The sequence below is a fragment of the Panicum hallii genome, chromosome 3, assembly GCF_002211085.1.
Source record: "Panicum hallii strain FIL2 chromosome 3, PHallii_v3.1, whole genome shotgun sequence".
In the NCBI taxonomy this organism is placed as follows: Eukaryota; Viridiplantae; Streptophyta; class Magnoliopsida; order Poales; family Poaceae; genus Panicum; species Panicum hallii.
Window position 1 is genome coordinate 19,252,566 of NC_038044.1, and position 15,324 is coordinate 19,267,889.

General features: G+C 47.0%; 1 protein-coding gene across 1 annotated transcript; it reads left to right on the forward strand.

Moving 5' to 3' along the window:
• The first annotated feature begins 648 nt into the window (after window positions 1-648).
• On the forward strand, window positions 649-14,288 carry LOC112884673 (pyruvate, phosphate dikinase 2). The gene is made up of 21 exons (XM_025950149.1): window positions 649-804; window positions 936-1,183; window positions 7,391-7,447; window positions 7,556-7,789; window positions 7,876-8,013; window positions 9,060-9,222; window positions 9,333-9,568; window positions 9,719-9,847; window positions 10,042-10,221; window positions 10,335-10,472; window positions 10,751-10,915; window positions 11,084-11,245; window positions 11,420-11,509; window positions 11,667-11,805; window positions 12,199-12,376; window positions 12,588-12,717; window positions 12,882-13,010; window positions 13,234-13,371; window positions 13,622-13,699; window positions 13,777-13,868; window positions 13,985-14,288. Exons 2-21 carry the CDS (start codon window positions 965-967, stop codon window positions 14,025-14,027), a joined length of 2,838 nt encoding a protein of 945 aa, XP_025805934.1. The 5' UTR covers window positions 649-804; window positions 936-964; the 3' UTR covers window positions 14,028-14,288.
• The last annotated feature ends 1,036 nt before the right edge of the window (window positions 14,289-15,324 follow it).

Here is a 15,324-nt window from a genome sequence, read left to right on the forward strand (position 1 = left end):
TGGTTAACGGGCCTTGAAGAGATGAAACGGATAAGACATCATATGCAGGAAAAAACTTTGCGCGACTGAACGGTGCGGCCGCGCGCGCGATGAGTAGACGTCACAGTGGGTGGAGGACAATGAAGCCTCGAGCCTGGGCGAGCGAAACGGTTTTGACTGTTCCATCTTCTATTTTCAGTCAGATTTTCATTTGTCCTACTTCTCGGAGTCGATCGAAATTGATATACGCCTCACCCAGTTTTGCTTTCTCCGATACCGACGTGAATACAAAAGATAAAAAATCGAGTGACACGACAAGAAAAAAACAATCGGATGTTTTGGAAGCTACCTACCACTTGCGTGCGGCTGCGGCGCTGCATACAGCCCATACAGGTGCCTCATTGGCCCGTAGCGTGCGCCTGTGATGGGCCGCTGCAGGCCGTGCGACGCCACGGATTCCCATCGCACGGAAGCCACATCCACGCGCGCGCCGAGCCAAAAGGGATTAATTTCCTGGAGCCGGAAGCCACATCCACTGGCGCGCCGAGCCAAAGGAATTCCCTGGAGCCGGGAGCCTCGGCGTCCGGAGCCACAGGCCGCGCCGCGGCGGGTTCCGGGCGGGGGATAAGGTGTCGACGGGGGCGCCTGTGAACCCCGTCGCGCCACATGGCCGGGGGCCGCCGCACGGAAACTTTATATTCCGAGCGCCGGGATTCACCCGGTCGTCTCTCATTTTCCGGGCTCTCACTTGGCTTCCCGCCACACACACCCCAACCTTCCTCGCTTCCCCAGCCTCGCTGGGACTCACCAAGGCTTCCTAGTCAGGTAAGCTCTCGCAGCCAGAGCTCATCGGTTCTTCTTCTTCTTCTTCTTCTTCCCCTTGTCCGTGAATCCTGAATTCCTCCTGATCATGGCGCCGATCGAGCTGACGCCTCCACATGAATTGGGCGTGATAGGTGGGAGCGTAGGGGACAAGCTTGGAAGGATGGCGTCGGTCTCCAGGGCTGTCTGCGGCCTGCAGATGCCGTGCTTGAACGGCAGGGAGGCGCCCGCCGGCCGCCGATCGGTCGCGGCGCCGAGGGCCCGGAACGCCAAACGGGGCGTCATCCGCTCCGTGTCCGGCTCCGCCTCCGGCTCCGGCCGCGGCCAGCATTGCGCGCCTGCCAACGCCGTCGCCGACGCCGCGCCGATTACGGCGACGAAGGTAACCGTGCAACTCTTACAACCCAATTCTCTTGCTGCCGATTGCCGAGAGAGCTTGGTTTGGCAGGAAGTTGCCGAATAGGCGCGTACATGCACACAAACCAGTAGGTCTGAGGACAGTTCCGTTAGAGGAAGTTTTGGTTCGTGTGAGCACCTCTGGTTGAATTTGTATCCATCACAAGGGTGGACCAAACAAACCGTTGTAAGCTCACAGCCCAGTGAACGTAGCAGACTGCAAACGGTATTCAACAGCTCCCGTTCTGAATTCTGTTATGCTTGTTTTTTTCCCCCTACCAAATGAGAAATGACTATGTGTCGGCTCAATAGGCAATAGTAGTGAAGTTCCCACTCCTCTCTCACCACCGTCACACAAAGTGAAGTGATAATGCACTAAGAATGTACTAGCAGTTTTGGGCGTATAGCAAGCTTTTTCTCATGTTTGAATCACTTTTAAAATATCGCTCCTCTTTTGAATTACTTTCTCTTTAAAAGAAAAAAGAACGCAACCTGACCTGGGAGCTGTAAATTTTGTTAAAAATGAGAAAGAACATGTTTGATTTTTTTAAAGGAACCGGCAGGCTACCTATTGTATTAAAAAGAAGGTGAAAGTTTGATAGGTCAAAAAACATGTTTGAATTACGTACTACTTATCTTGTGCCAACGAAGATTAGCTGAACAAATTTGACTAGAGTGTACGGTCGACCCAGAGCAAGGAGATCAGTTTAGATTGTAAGAATTCTGCTATCATTTCCACATGCCTGCTAGACAGACAAGAAAGGATCGAGCGGAGCAGCAGAAAGCAACGGTCGCAGTCGCAGTCGCAGCAGCATTTCCTCACCTTTTTGGGCCTTGATGGGCCCTCTCCTCTCCTTTTTTTTCCGAAAAAGTGGATGGGCCTTCTCCTCCGCTGACAAGACCCACCATCACTCCAAAATCCAAACAGAAACAGTCCATGCGTATACGCCAATACGGTATATACCCTGCCGCTTCCTTTCTTCAGCACCAGACGCAGAGCAGAATCAGATCGGTTCCTTTAAGGCTAACAGTTAAAAGCACAGTTTTGGCTTGGCTCGTTTGCAAAGCTCAAGCCAGCTCATTTGGCTCATGAGCGAAGCATAACCCAACATTAGTGTTAAGAACTTAAGATCAGTGATGATACAAATCATATATCATTATTTTAAACATATTAATTTAATTGTATCTGAATGATATCTGACGATGACATTACAAAAATCACTAACACGTGTCAGTAAATGAGAGGAGTTTCGAGACTCGAACATCAATACTATGACATGTCTATGGAATGGCAAGTCATTTTAGAATTTAGACAATCATAACAACACCACACTACCACAGTGCTAATAGAACTGGAATTTGGTAGAGTCATTTTATTGAGCCCAATAAGCCAATGAAACGAGCTGGCTTGCTAAGGCAACGACCAACTAGATAAAAATGGGACTCGGCTCTATTTGTTTGAAAGACCGAGATGAATTGAGTCGAGCCAAAATAGTTGCATTTATGTGACAAACACGGCGTAAACCTAAGTAAGACTTCAATCTCCTGTAAACATAGGGTACAATTAACTACACGGAATCTCTGGTAGGCCTGATCACGGGCCGGGCAACCATACGAACCCGACCCAACCCGCCCAAAAGAATCCAACCAGATCAATAAGTGGGCCCGGCTCGGGCTGAAATTTTTTATCCACAACAAGAATCGGACCAGGCACAGGCTGATTTTTTTACCCGAAATCCGAAAAGAACCTGACCAACCCGAAAATTATACACAAAAATTCGGGTTTAACCACTAATAAAATTAGAAAAATAATCAGTGATCTTGGTGGTGACCTAGTTACTGTAGCTCAATAGTAGCTAGGTTCATAGGTCCAAACTGCTGAATCATTCCGATCCATTATTTGGAATCTTTGGAGCAAGACAAACTGCCGCATGACTATCAGTATAGAGTGACGCCGTCTATTTTGTAGCGATTCCAATTACCCATTTACCTTGGACAAGGATAAGATAAGCTGCTGCACGCTGGATTGCACGTCAAGCGGCCCATGGTTTCACCAAAACCAGAAAAACAGATGGCACCTCAGCTCTGCCCATGCATGGGAGGAACTTTTTCCATGGTTTGGCACACGCATCAGGAGTGTGAAAGGAATCGGGCATGGAATCCACGGTTGGACAGGGGCCAGATGCACCTTGGCAGCCTAGCTGTTTGATTACGCCGGCAGGGTGCTCGGCCATCCGGCAAGTGGCCGACGCTTGCTCTGCGTCGGCGCGAGTGAAAACAAGAATCGAAAGTACCTTCCTCCTGCGGCTGCGGCGTCCGAGAAATCACGGGGAGCTTCGTGCAGCCTAGCAATTTTTTGCATTCTGACGCATCATGTGCTCGTTGTTTGCTGCCCCAAGAACTCACTTGCACACTAGAAAACGAGGCATCTCCACTTCCCCACAAATTCTACCGAGAATAACCAGGGGCAAATTCTGCCGTCAGGCAGACAAGGATGCTGAGGTAGCGCTCGTGCAAGTTTTCCGCGGTTGTCGTGTCTGAATTCTGTCAAATGTTTGTCTCCCAGGGCTTGCATCTTTCAACTTCAATAATGTGTCTGGGATGAGGTCATAAGGCCTGAAAATCTCATTGATTTCGACAGATGTTAAAGGCCGTATACAAGCGGTACATGATAATTTCGCTGAAAACGGGCTAGTAGGTGATACCGTAATAATTCCGCGATTCAGACCCATCCCTTAATTTTTTTAAGGGAAACAGTAGGGGATTCCCATCTGAAATTATTTGACTGAATGGATTGTCAGATGCCATATTCCGATAAAAAAAGGTCTGGTGCCATGCTGTTCAATAATTTCACTTTGAACAATATGTGATAGAGGACATATATATAATTTTTTAAACAAATTTATGATGATGCCTGGAGATTTGTTTTCAGAAAAAACTAAAGACTTCAACTGCAAAAAAGTTGTGGAAACAAACACATTTAGCCCTCATTTTAGCAAGCCTGACAATTTGCTGTGGTTATAAGCTCTCAGAAAGAAAGAAGAAGAAATAAATTTGAAAACTATTTCAGAGAGTCGTGAACCATAAACAGCTCCCATCTGATGTTGTCTGCAACCACATATTTTGACTGAAGCGTTAATAAAAAAGTCACTAACCCTGTTAACCATACAAGTTTATCTTAGAAAACGTTGTGATGCAGAGCTGTGGACTATCTCAGCTGTGCTGCATTGAAGTTTAGGAATCAGGTTTCATGGTTCAATTGAACAATTTAGTTTTGGATTGGGAGTTGTGTAATTTCAATTTCATACCATTTTCTTTTTTGCGCTGTGGAAAGCTGAAACATTCAAGTGTGTGAGGCGGACGCAAAACAGCAAGGCTAAGGTAGCTGATAAACCTTTTCTTTTTGCCAACCTTGAGGTTCACTTTGAGTTGGCCATTTGATTAAACACATGGAACACGTTTTGCACGGATTTTCTCCCCCCTAGATGAGATTTTGCAGCGAGATTCAGTTTCTCGTGACTTTTAACGGGATGCGCGCCATTTTCCTTGTGGACGCGTAACAACGACGGTCCACTTCATTCACTGATACGCAAGTAGGTGGATCCGGATAAATTTCTTAAGGATTTGCCTGGGAATTTTAGTTTCTCTTCTATTCTTTCTCTGAGCTGCACACGGATGCGGGCAGCGAGTTGCCGTATTTTTACCGGCGCGCATGCACCGCGCGCGGACGAAGCCACGGCAGCAGAGAGCGGCTCGCGCGCAGCCGCGCGGCAAGCAGACACCCGCGGCTTGTCATTCTCCTGCACGGCGCGCTGCGTCGCCTCGCCGGCCGGCACATGCGCGCACGGCGCTCTGCTCCTGCTCGGCTCCTCGCGCGGACGCCGTGGACGGGGGCGAGCCGGCGAGCAAACGGGATACCAGGCGGGGACGGCCGCGCGCCCGCGGGTTTGCGGCAGCCGGCGGCGTGCCCTCCCTGCCCGGATGGTTGTTGTCGCGGCCGCTGCGCCACGCCGATCCAAGACTTCAAAAAAAAAGAGGGAAAAAAAATCACAGCAGCACTGAGCACACGCCCAACCACATCAACCACACATGCGCTGCCCGAGTCCAACTATTAGTTGGATGACGTGAGTGATCAGACTCCGCGTAGCGTAGGCTCTCCTCCTGATCATCAGAAAAAGGAAAAAAAAAAAGATGGCGCAATCCGTCAATCCTTGCCGAGAGCAGGGGCGGACGTGTAGCTGAGCTGCGAGCCGCGTCGCCCGGCGCGCACGAGACGGAGCGAGCACGCACGCACCCATCCGGCCACGGCGGACGGCGCTATCCGCTGCGCCGCCATGCTCTGCCTGACGGCGGACGTGTGCTCGACACTCGACGACCCCCGATCCGGCCTTATCTTACTACTACTGCGCATAGCCAAATCCAAGTGCCCGTGCGACTGAAGAATACTATGCCCATTCACACCTTTGAGCTCGCCGGTGTCGTTCACAATTCAAATTTGATTTCTGCAAGGCTGCTCTTAAGCAAGAAACTTTCTTATTAGGAGTTCCCTTAGGACCTATTTGGAGCTTGAGAGATTCAGACTGCAAACATTTCATACCGTTCAAAAAAAAAAATAGAGAGGAAAAACACAGTTCTTGCTCGGCTTAAAAAAAAATTGAAACAGCCTGGATAAAGTGTTTTTGGGTGCATCACTGAATACAAATTTGGGTAGCAGAGAAGTACAATATTGGTTCGAGTATTGTTGCTCCCAAAACCAGCTAAATTAAAAAAACTCTAATTAAGTACGCAACGGTCCATCACCGTGTGTCCTTCATGAAACAGAAAGGGCCCTCCGGTTTGCACGCACCGCCTCACGTATGCCGGCGGTACACGTATGAGCAGTTAAGTTCCAGAGCTTTTTTTTTTCTCCTGAGGATGGAACAAGGGTAGGTGACGGTGGTGTTCTTGGACTGTACCGGGCGCAGCGTTAGGTAGACGTGTAGTTAGCATGGGCATTTTACTTCAGTTTTTGAAACTTTAGATCATAGTTCAATTGGTGCGGTTATATATGCATGTTTAATTTGTTTTAAGATGCGCACACTAATTTCGTATAAATTAGTTCAAATTTTTAAGAGATCTCACTTGAAACCATAAAAAAAACTGACGGGAAGGGCAGGCCGCCCCCTGCTTTGATATTAACAGGATGCAAGTCTCAAACCCGGGTTGGCTGACCGAGAGCGCACTCCAGTCATCACCAGCCCGCGAGAGTGCTTGCTTGAAACCACTAACAAATATAAGTAATGAAAAACAAGCTCAGACATGATCACTGAAAGCAAATACCAGTATCACAGTATTTCTCGTAAAAACAGCTCGCACCCGATTTGGGAAAAAGGTAAAACAGCCTGCGCAGCAGTATTTTCATCATCAGACAACTAAAGTGAGAAGCTCACACACAGAAACAGAGCGTTGGTTGGAGCATCGTTGCTAAGCTGCTAAAGCACCAGAACAGCTTGCACGCAAGCACTGCACATCAGCTAGCGTTGGTGTCTTGCACGTACGCCGTCCGTTACATGTCTCTACGTATCGACGATCATGACTCACCCAGCGTCGTGGATGAGACCAATTCAGTTTTAGAGGTGGAGACAGCAGCGGCAGTCGTGACGTGTTGGGATCATCGGCACGCACCGGGCACTTTTTTTCTCTCCCACCTTTTCACTTGCCTTGAGACCACCTCCAACTTCGCAAAGTGCTACTAGTTTCGTACGTGTAAAGCTCATCCGAGCTGGGATCCCCCCCCCCCCCCCAAAAAAAAACCCACAACCGATTTTGTGCCCGCGCGTTTCACTTTTTTTTTTTTTTTGCTTGCGATGGGCCGCTGACCCTGGGTTTGCGAGTGAAAGAAAAAAAAAGTGTGGCATGCTTGCAAGTTTCCTCGCACTGTTGGTTCGTTGCGGGCAAGCGGCTCGTCGCGCCGCGCCGTCACCCACCCGGGGCGGTGGCGTCTCGGCGCAGGCCGATCGCGCCGGCTCGCCACGCCACGTCACCTTTCACGGCCTCGGGTCACCTCGCCGGCTGCTATAAATAGCGGCCGGGGCCGGGGCTCTGCTTCAGCACCCACCGCGCGCTCCTCCCTGTTTGTTTTATACTCTCTCTTTGAGCAGCCAAGTGCTCGCGCTAACTAACAATGGCGCCCGCTCAATGTGTTTCCGCGCAGAGGGTGTTCCCCTTCGGCAAGGGCAAGAGCGAGGGCAACAAGAGCATGAAGGAGCTGGTGAGTACTACTAGTGCTCTGCTCTCGTGTCTTATGGTTAGTAGTGATCCATGGCGATGATATCAACTGAGATGATGGGTTCAATCGGGTGCGTGTGTGTGCATGCAGCTGGGCGGCAAGGGCGCGAACCTGGCGGAGATGTCGAGCATCGGGCTGTCGGTGCCGCCGGGCTTCACGGTGTCGACGGAGGCGTGCCAGCAGTACCAGGAGGCGGGGCGCTCGCTGCCGCAGGGGCTCTGGGACGAGATCCTAGACGGCCTGGCGTGGGTGGAGGAGTACATGGGCGCGCGCCTCGGCGACCCGCAGCGCCCGCTCCTGCTCTCCGTCCGCTCCGGCGCCGCGGTGAGCACGCGGCATCCTCCATCCGTCGTCGTCTCGGTCTCGCCACCGCCGGCGTTCGTTCTGATCTTGTGCATGCATGCGTGCAGGTGTCGATGCCTGGGATGATGGACACGGTGCTCAACCTGGGGCTAAACGACGAGGTGGCCGCCGGGCTGGCCGCCAAGAGCGGCGACCGCTTCGCCTACGACTCCTACCGCCGCTTCCTCGACATGTTCGGCAACGTCGTGAGTACCACTGCCATCTCTGCTAACGCTGCGCTGACTCGGCACCTCCATCTCCATCGTCGGATCGGAGACCAGCTCGCATGCCAAGCTATTAGCTCCGATCCGGTTGTTGATGATCACTCTACTCGCTTACTTGTACGACTAGCTAGATAGCTAGGTTCTACGTCTGCCTAGTTTTGCGCGCATCGACCCATGCCCGCCGCCGTCGGCGTGGGGTGACCCGCGTCCGTCCGGCTCGCGCGTCAGCTTGGCGGCTGCCCGCGTCGCACTCGCGCGCTTGCGGCCGCCGGTGCCGGTGGGACCCACCAGCGTTGGGGTTTTCGTCTGTTTGTTTGCCAGGTAGGACGCAGCAGGACGGTTGGAGGCACAGTACAGTGCTCTGTTCTCTTGGGTTAACCGAACGTCCGGCGCTGCTAGTATGCCGTCCTAGAGCGTTGGAGTTAACCAGTCAAGTGATTGGGCCAAGCACCTTGTTGCCAGAACAAGCAGGGTCCAAATCTGACGAACTTCTCTCTCTCTCTCTCTCTCTCTCTAAAAAAATAAAGAATAAAAAAATAATTTCGAATGCAATTTGACGAGGGAAACTGACGGTTCAAGAAAGAAACACAACGACGGCATCGTTGTATCAGCTAAAGAAAAGAATTCGAAAGGGCGCGCATATGTGTGTATATTCCTCTGCAGAGATTAACATAGGCGGAGCTCATAATATATGTAAGGTCATTGTCAGTGTTGAAGTTCATGCTAGGGAAACACACAGCCCTGTACGGCATGCCGGAGGTGCGCTTCGTTTGTTGGACTGAAGGACCGATGACCGCGACCGCCTGTCTTTACCAGCAGAGTTTGACACTCCTTTTTCACTCGGAAATTTGGACAAAATGATGAGGCAAAAGAAAGGAAAAAAACAATTGCTTAATGTAGAAAACCGAAAGTAGACATGGCCTAAATTATTGTTTTTCCCCAAAACATAAATCTTCCACGGATGATTCCGAAAGATTCACCGACCTGTAGTTTCTGCACTCTAAGCTCGCTCCTTTCTTTACCACTAGGTCATGGACATTCCCCATGCACTGTTCGAGGAGAAGCTTGAACACATGAAGGCAGCCAAGGGGGTGGAGCTTGACAATGACCTGACTGCCTCTGACCTCAAAGAGCTGGTGGCTCAGTACAAGGATGTCTACGTCCAAGCTAAGGGGGAGCCATTCCCCGCAGGTATGCTCACCCTCACTCGATAATATCTGTGTGAAGAATTGTCTGCTCTGAAACTAGAGCTGTTTCTTTGCATCAAAATTATGCATGGCTTACCTTTGTTTGCCTTGCAGACCCCAAGAAGCAGCTTGAGCTGGCAGTGCTGGCTGTGTTCAACTCGTGGGACAGCCCCAGGGCCAACAAGTACAGGAGCATTAACAACATCACTGGCCTGCGAGGCACTGCTGTGAACGTGCAGTCCATGGTGTTTGGCAACATGGGGAACACTTCTGGTACTGGTGTGCTCTTCACTAGGAATCCTAGCACCGGAGAGAAGAAGCTGTATGGCGAGTTCCTGGTGAATGCTCAGGTATGGATCGGTTTCTGTACATTGCTTCAATTTGATTCTGAATAATCTTAGCTGCTGTGCATGTATATATGTTGCCATGTTTGATCAGATTACCTGACACAAGTTATGTTAAACATGCAGTGAAATAATGTATGTGTGTTTCTTGTTCAGGGTGAGGACGTGGTTGCTGGAATCAGAACCCCAGAGGATCTTGATGCCATGAAGGACCAGATGCCGGAGGCTTATGCAGAGCTAGTTGAGAACTGCAACATACTGGAGAGCCACTACAAAGACATGATGGTACCTTGTTTTTGCATCTTCAACATTTACTGCACCATTTGTTTTTTTAGTCATATTTAAGCATGGCCTCTTTAATAATCTGCAGCACTTGAACCCTGACGTTGCTTCAATTGTGTTCTATAGATTGCGGTTGTGTATCTATTATTGCCATTGGCCATGATCTCAGACTTTCTTGCCTTTTATTTATGATGCAGGATATTGAATTCACTGTTCAGGAAAATAGGCTCTGGATGTTACAGTGCAGATCAGGAAAACGCACAGGCCAAGGGGCTGTAAAGATTGCTGTGGACGTGGTTAATGAGGGTCTTGTTGAGCGCCGTGCAGCCATTAAGATGGTAGAGCCAGGCCACCTGGACCAGCTTCTCCATCCTCAGGTAGTAACGCATAACCACCCATAAACTGATTGTGCCTTACTTGAAATTCAGTTTATAACTAGTACTGGATATGTACTGACACCATTGTTTTAATCTTTTCTAATGAAAACCAGTTTGAGAACGTAGCAGCATACAAGGATAAAGTAATCGCTACAGGATTACCAGCTTCACCTGGGGCTGCTGTGGGCCAAATTGTATTTACTGCAGAGGACGCTGAAGCATGGCATGCCCAAGGGAAACCTTGTATTCTGGTAAATACCATTTATCATCATTTTTTAATAAAAAGAATCTTCTGCAGTTTTTGTGTCATTTTGGTCTGGACTTTTACTTCGATGAAAAGATCTTTAATTGAGGAAAAAAACTTGTCTATTTACTGGACATGTTAGGACGGTTGCTTGCAGAGTTATAGGCAGTAGGCACAAAATCTCACTTATCAGAGACAGCCTTTCTTGAACTGCTTATAAAAGCTCCATATTGTATTGCTTCAGCTTTTGCATCCTGAGAATTTTTTTTCTTTGCAAATATATAGGTGAGGACAGAGACCAGCCCAGAGGATGTTGGCGGCATGCACGCAGCAGCTGGAATTCTTACAGCAAGAGGTGGCATGACATCTCATGCAGCTGTGGTAGCGCGTGGCTGGGGGAAATGTTGTGTCTCGGGATGCTCAAGCGTTCGCGTAAATGATGCTGAGAAGGTGAATTGTGTTCTTGTTTGCACATCCTCATCTAATGCTCCATTAGATAGAAAGTGACATGGCATGTTAAAGTTTGTAACAAGATTATTATGAGGTTGCAGATGCTCCTACTTTACGAGATTACAAGGATGTAGATGCTTTCTTACTCTGATATGTCTACATTTACAGTCCGTAGCGATTGGAGACATGGTGCTGCATGAAGGCGACTGGCTATCACTGAATGGATCAACTGGTGATGTGATCCTTGGGAAGCAGCCACTTGCCCCACCAGCCCTCAGTGGTGATTTGGAAACCTTCATGTCCTGGGTTGATGAAGTTAGGCAACTGAAGGTAAAATCCTAGAAATAAAAAAGCTGTAGCCCAACATGGATACAGACTGGCTGAAGTTAAAACCAACTAGAAAGGGCATCGGTTTGTTTATTCAGACAGGTCAAAGCTAGTCAACCCCATTACACATTTTTCAACAGAAATGCTTATCCGTGGTACATATGTTCCATCTTCTAGGTTATGGCTAATGCGGATACCCCTGAGGATGCACTGGCAGCAAGAAACAATGGGGCACAAGGAATTGGACTATGCCGGACGGAGCACATGGTATGTATTTACCACTTATTAGTTACTGTCCAATACATTTTGGGTGGGATACATGGAGATTCTACTCTTGACTTCCTTTGTCGAACAGTTGGGGTAAACTCTAAGAATCCGCCGTTCTAGTCTCATCACGTGTGTTCTTTTTTTCTCACTTTGGCAGTTCTTTGCTTCGGATGAGAGGATCAAGGCTGTGAGGCAGATGATTATGGCTCCCACACTTGAACTGAGGCAGAATGCACTGGATCGTCTTTTGCCTTACCAGAGGTCTGACTTTGAGGGCATTTTCCGTGCTATGGACGGTACGTGTAAATCATGGAGTGTTTATTTACATGCTCTCTCCAATTGAACTGGACGCACTAGTTGTACTGATCATAACAGGAAAAACATTGACTACTAATGTAACAGGAAAAATTTAGATAAGTTTGCAACCTTAGGATGCAAAATACTTCAAAAATAAGAACAATCAGGCCAATACCATGCTGTTTAACATCAATTATTTAACTTTGCAGCATAAAGTTTTGCCATGGTTTGTCCATTCTTTTCTTTCATCTTTTATAGCAAGTGGTATATGTAACATGTTTCATGGAAACAGATATGGCAGTAAACAACTGGAAAACATGTACTGTAATTGGTTCCGCAGTATGTATTTTGAAAGTGTAGGACGGATTTGAACTTTCTTTTTTGCATTTCAGGGCTTCCAGTGACAATTCGACTTCTGGACCCCCCACTTCACGAGTTCCTTCCTGAAGGAAATGTTGAGGACATTGTGCGTGAATTATGTGCTGAAACTGGAGCCAATCAGGAGGAAGCCCTTGCAAGAATAGAAAAACTTTCAGAAGTAAACCCAATGCTTGGTTTCCGTGGGTGCAGGTCGGTTTTCTTGCTATGATATTCACTGTTTAAATCAGTTTCTCCTGCTCCTGATCCATTTAGTTGTAGGTTATGTCCGTTGTTGAACAATCGTTTTCTTATGGAATATATAGCTGTCTGTCTTGTTAAGTTGTTAGTCAAATATTGAAAAAAATAATAAACTCATGAATATATTTACCTGAACTAATATTGGAATTGCTAAAAATTCCAGGCTTGGTATATCATATCCTGAATTAACGGAAATGCAAGCCCGTGCTATCTTTGAAGCTGCTCTAGCGATGACCAGCCAGGGTGTTCAAGTTTTTCCAGAGATAATGGTTCCGCTTGTTGGAACACCTCAGGCATGCATCTTTATTTCCTTATTTATGCATATGCTATCTCTGCGTATATGCTGTTCAAAATGACAAAATAAAAATTGAATAAACAACTAATTTCTGTACACATGTAATGTAAAATTTTCTCGGATTGTACAACACATATTTATGTAAACATTTGATTTTTGCAGGAACTGGGGCATCAAGTGGCTCTCATCCGCCAAGTTGCTGACAAAGTTTTCACTGCTATGGGTAAAACCATTAGTTACAAAATTGGAACTATGATTGAAATTCCCAGAGCAGCTCTAGTGGCTGATGAGGTAGGAATTTACACCAAACTCCTATCAGAAAAGTCTTAAATATGGCTGTTTAGAGTTAGCTTGTAGACCTTATTTACATGAGTTGGTTAGAAACAGAACCTACCGAATTACCTGAAAACATGTGAAGTATGTGATGGTATGAATATTTCAAGTGTAAATAATAAGTTTACAACCATCTAACTGAAAAATCTGACATTGTTGTTTTGGTTTCACAACCTGACAGATAGCAGAGCAGGCTGAATTCTTCTCTTTTGGAACGAACGACCTCACACAGATGACGTTTGGCTACAGCAGGGATGATGTGGGGAAGTTTCTCCCTGTTTATCTGTCTCAGGGTATGCTCCAACATGATCCCTTTGAGGTAAGATTTTAGCAACTCTGCCCCTTCAATTTTAGCAACTCTGTTCCTTCAATTTTAGATGAATAATAATTTTAGTATACTTGTATTTACATTATTCACTTCTGTTTTTTCAATTATTAAAGGAATAATTTCCATCACTCACAGATGTGAGAATCTCATGTCCTCTAGGCATTTTTTCATATCCTCTTGACTTTCGGTGTATCAAATTCTACCTAGTAACTTGCCCATTGCATGTTGCTAAACAAAACAGGTGCTTGATCAGAGAGGAGTGGGTGAGCTGGTTAAGTTTGCTACAGAGAGGGGACGCAAGACTAGGCCTAACTTGAAGGTTAGTTTTGGGACCTGTGGACGTTGCCTTGTTTCCTTAGAAATCATGGTTTCATTGTTTGGTGCTGTCTAAAACAGGTGGGCATCTGTGGAGAACATGGTGGGGAGCCTTCGTCAGTAGCTTTCTTCGCAAAGGCTGGGCTGGATTATGTTTCTTGCTCCCCTTTCAGGTTGGTCAAGCGATGAACTCATATGATCCGACTCCCAGAGTTATATCTCTTTACTTCTTGGTTATGCTAATTCTAGCAAAGTCTTAACTGCCTTTTATGAAAACTATCTTCTGCAGGGTTCCCATTGCTAGGCTGGCTGCCGCTCAGGTGCTCATCTGAGGGCACTTACTCATCGGCAACCGGATCGTCTGCTGTTGGTGCATCTGGTGAAGAATGATCATACAGGGCCATGGAACGGTGGAAACTCTGCTGCCTGGCAAAGGCTGTTGTATGTAGTCTCCGTGTGTGTGCGCATGTAAGCCTTAATGGGTGGTTTTCTGAATTTCCCTTTTGAACTGCCATGGTAATATATAGTACCAAATTAAACAGCGATGATGACGAAGAGCTATCGAATAAATTGGCGATTACCTATGCTGTCAATTTGCTTGCTTGTATGAGTTACTAATGGAAGTGATGCATTTCAGGATTTTTGGCCAAGGTGGGCATGGTAAAATGTAAAATATGAATGCAACCCACAGTACTGATTGGTACCTTGATGCTTGGGGTCACTATTGAATGGGTGCTATTTCTCGGACCTGTTAAGGTATCCAAGTCACATAAGAGATAACGTAAAAGATAATCTCTATGATGCAACAGGACTATGTAGTGCCTGTTTTTTCCTGGATGGATTATATAATGCAGCTCATACGTGCTTGATTATATAATCTAATCCAGATTATAATTTGAAATAAGCATTCCTTGGGCAGCTTATGTGAGATTATATAATCTAGGAGGCAAATAATCTGAAACGGACATGACCTTTATTTAGTCTCTTGGCTTAAGCAGTATACGCTGCACATCGATCACCGTTTGCCGTCCTCTACTTGAAAATTTCCACACTTCTGGTAGGAAGGAAAGTACTGGGTCATTCGGTAAACTAGTTGGCCATCCTTAAGACGACATGCAAAACCTCATAAAGAATACCGTGAGTGCGGAGGGTCTCTGACCTCAGAAAGTCGGATCATCCGGTTTATACGGATGCTCTGGTGGTCTTTGCAAAATATAAAAAATACAAGTTAAGTCAAGTGTCTTTCGTGGATTGTTAGAAGAATCCTGTGAACACTATGAGACCTCAAAGACAATCAAGATGCACCCACTCGATAGTATGACATATATTTATACTCAATTTCAAAAGGAAAATATTTCAATTCGAGTCCCAAATTTTGCTTTTGTATATTTGAAGGGTCGTCAATCTATTTTACAATGTTGTACATTTATAATACGAATTTCACCATGTAGAGAGAACCATGGTAGTTAGGGTGTAGACTAAGTTATCTCCTAGACAACTCTAGAAAATTGTAGCGGCTCTCAGATCCCCATGGCGTGTGGCTTTTTTTTTTGGCTTCTGGTGGATGGATGATGGTTTGAGGACGTCTTGGGACGTGCTTCACCTTCCTTTGAATGAGTCCTTTACTTG

Excerpts from the sequence above, each read along its gene's own strand:
- LOC112884673 (XM_025950149.1), top strand. The coding sequence starts at position 965 with ATGGCGTCGGTCTCCAGGGCTGTCTGCGGCCTGCAGATGCCGTGCTTG. Across the intron at positions 9,223-9,332 it reads GGGGGAGCCATTCCCCGCAG|ACCCCAAGAAGCAGCTTGAG; the intron begins GTATGCTCACCC and ends TTTGCCTTGCAG. Across the intron at positions 13,011-13,233 it reads CAGCTCTAGTGGCTGATGAG|ATAGCAGAGCAGGCTGAATT; the intron begins GTAGGAATTTAC and ends ACAACCTGACAG.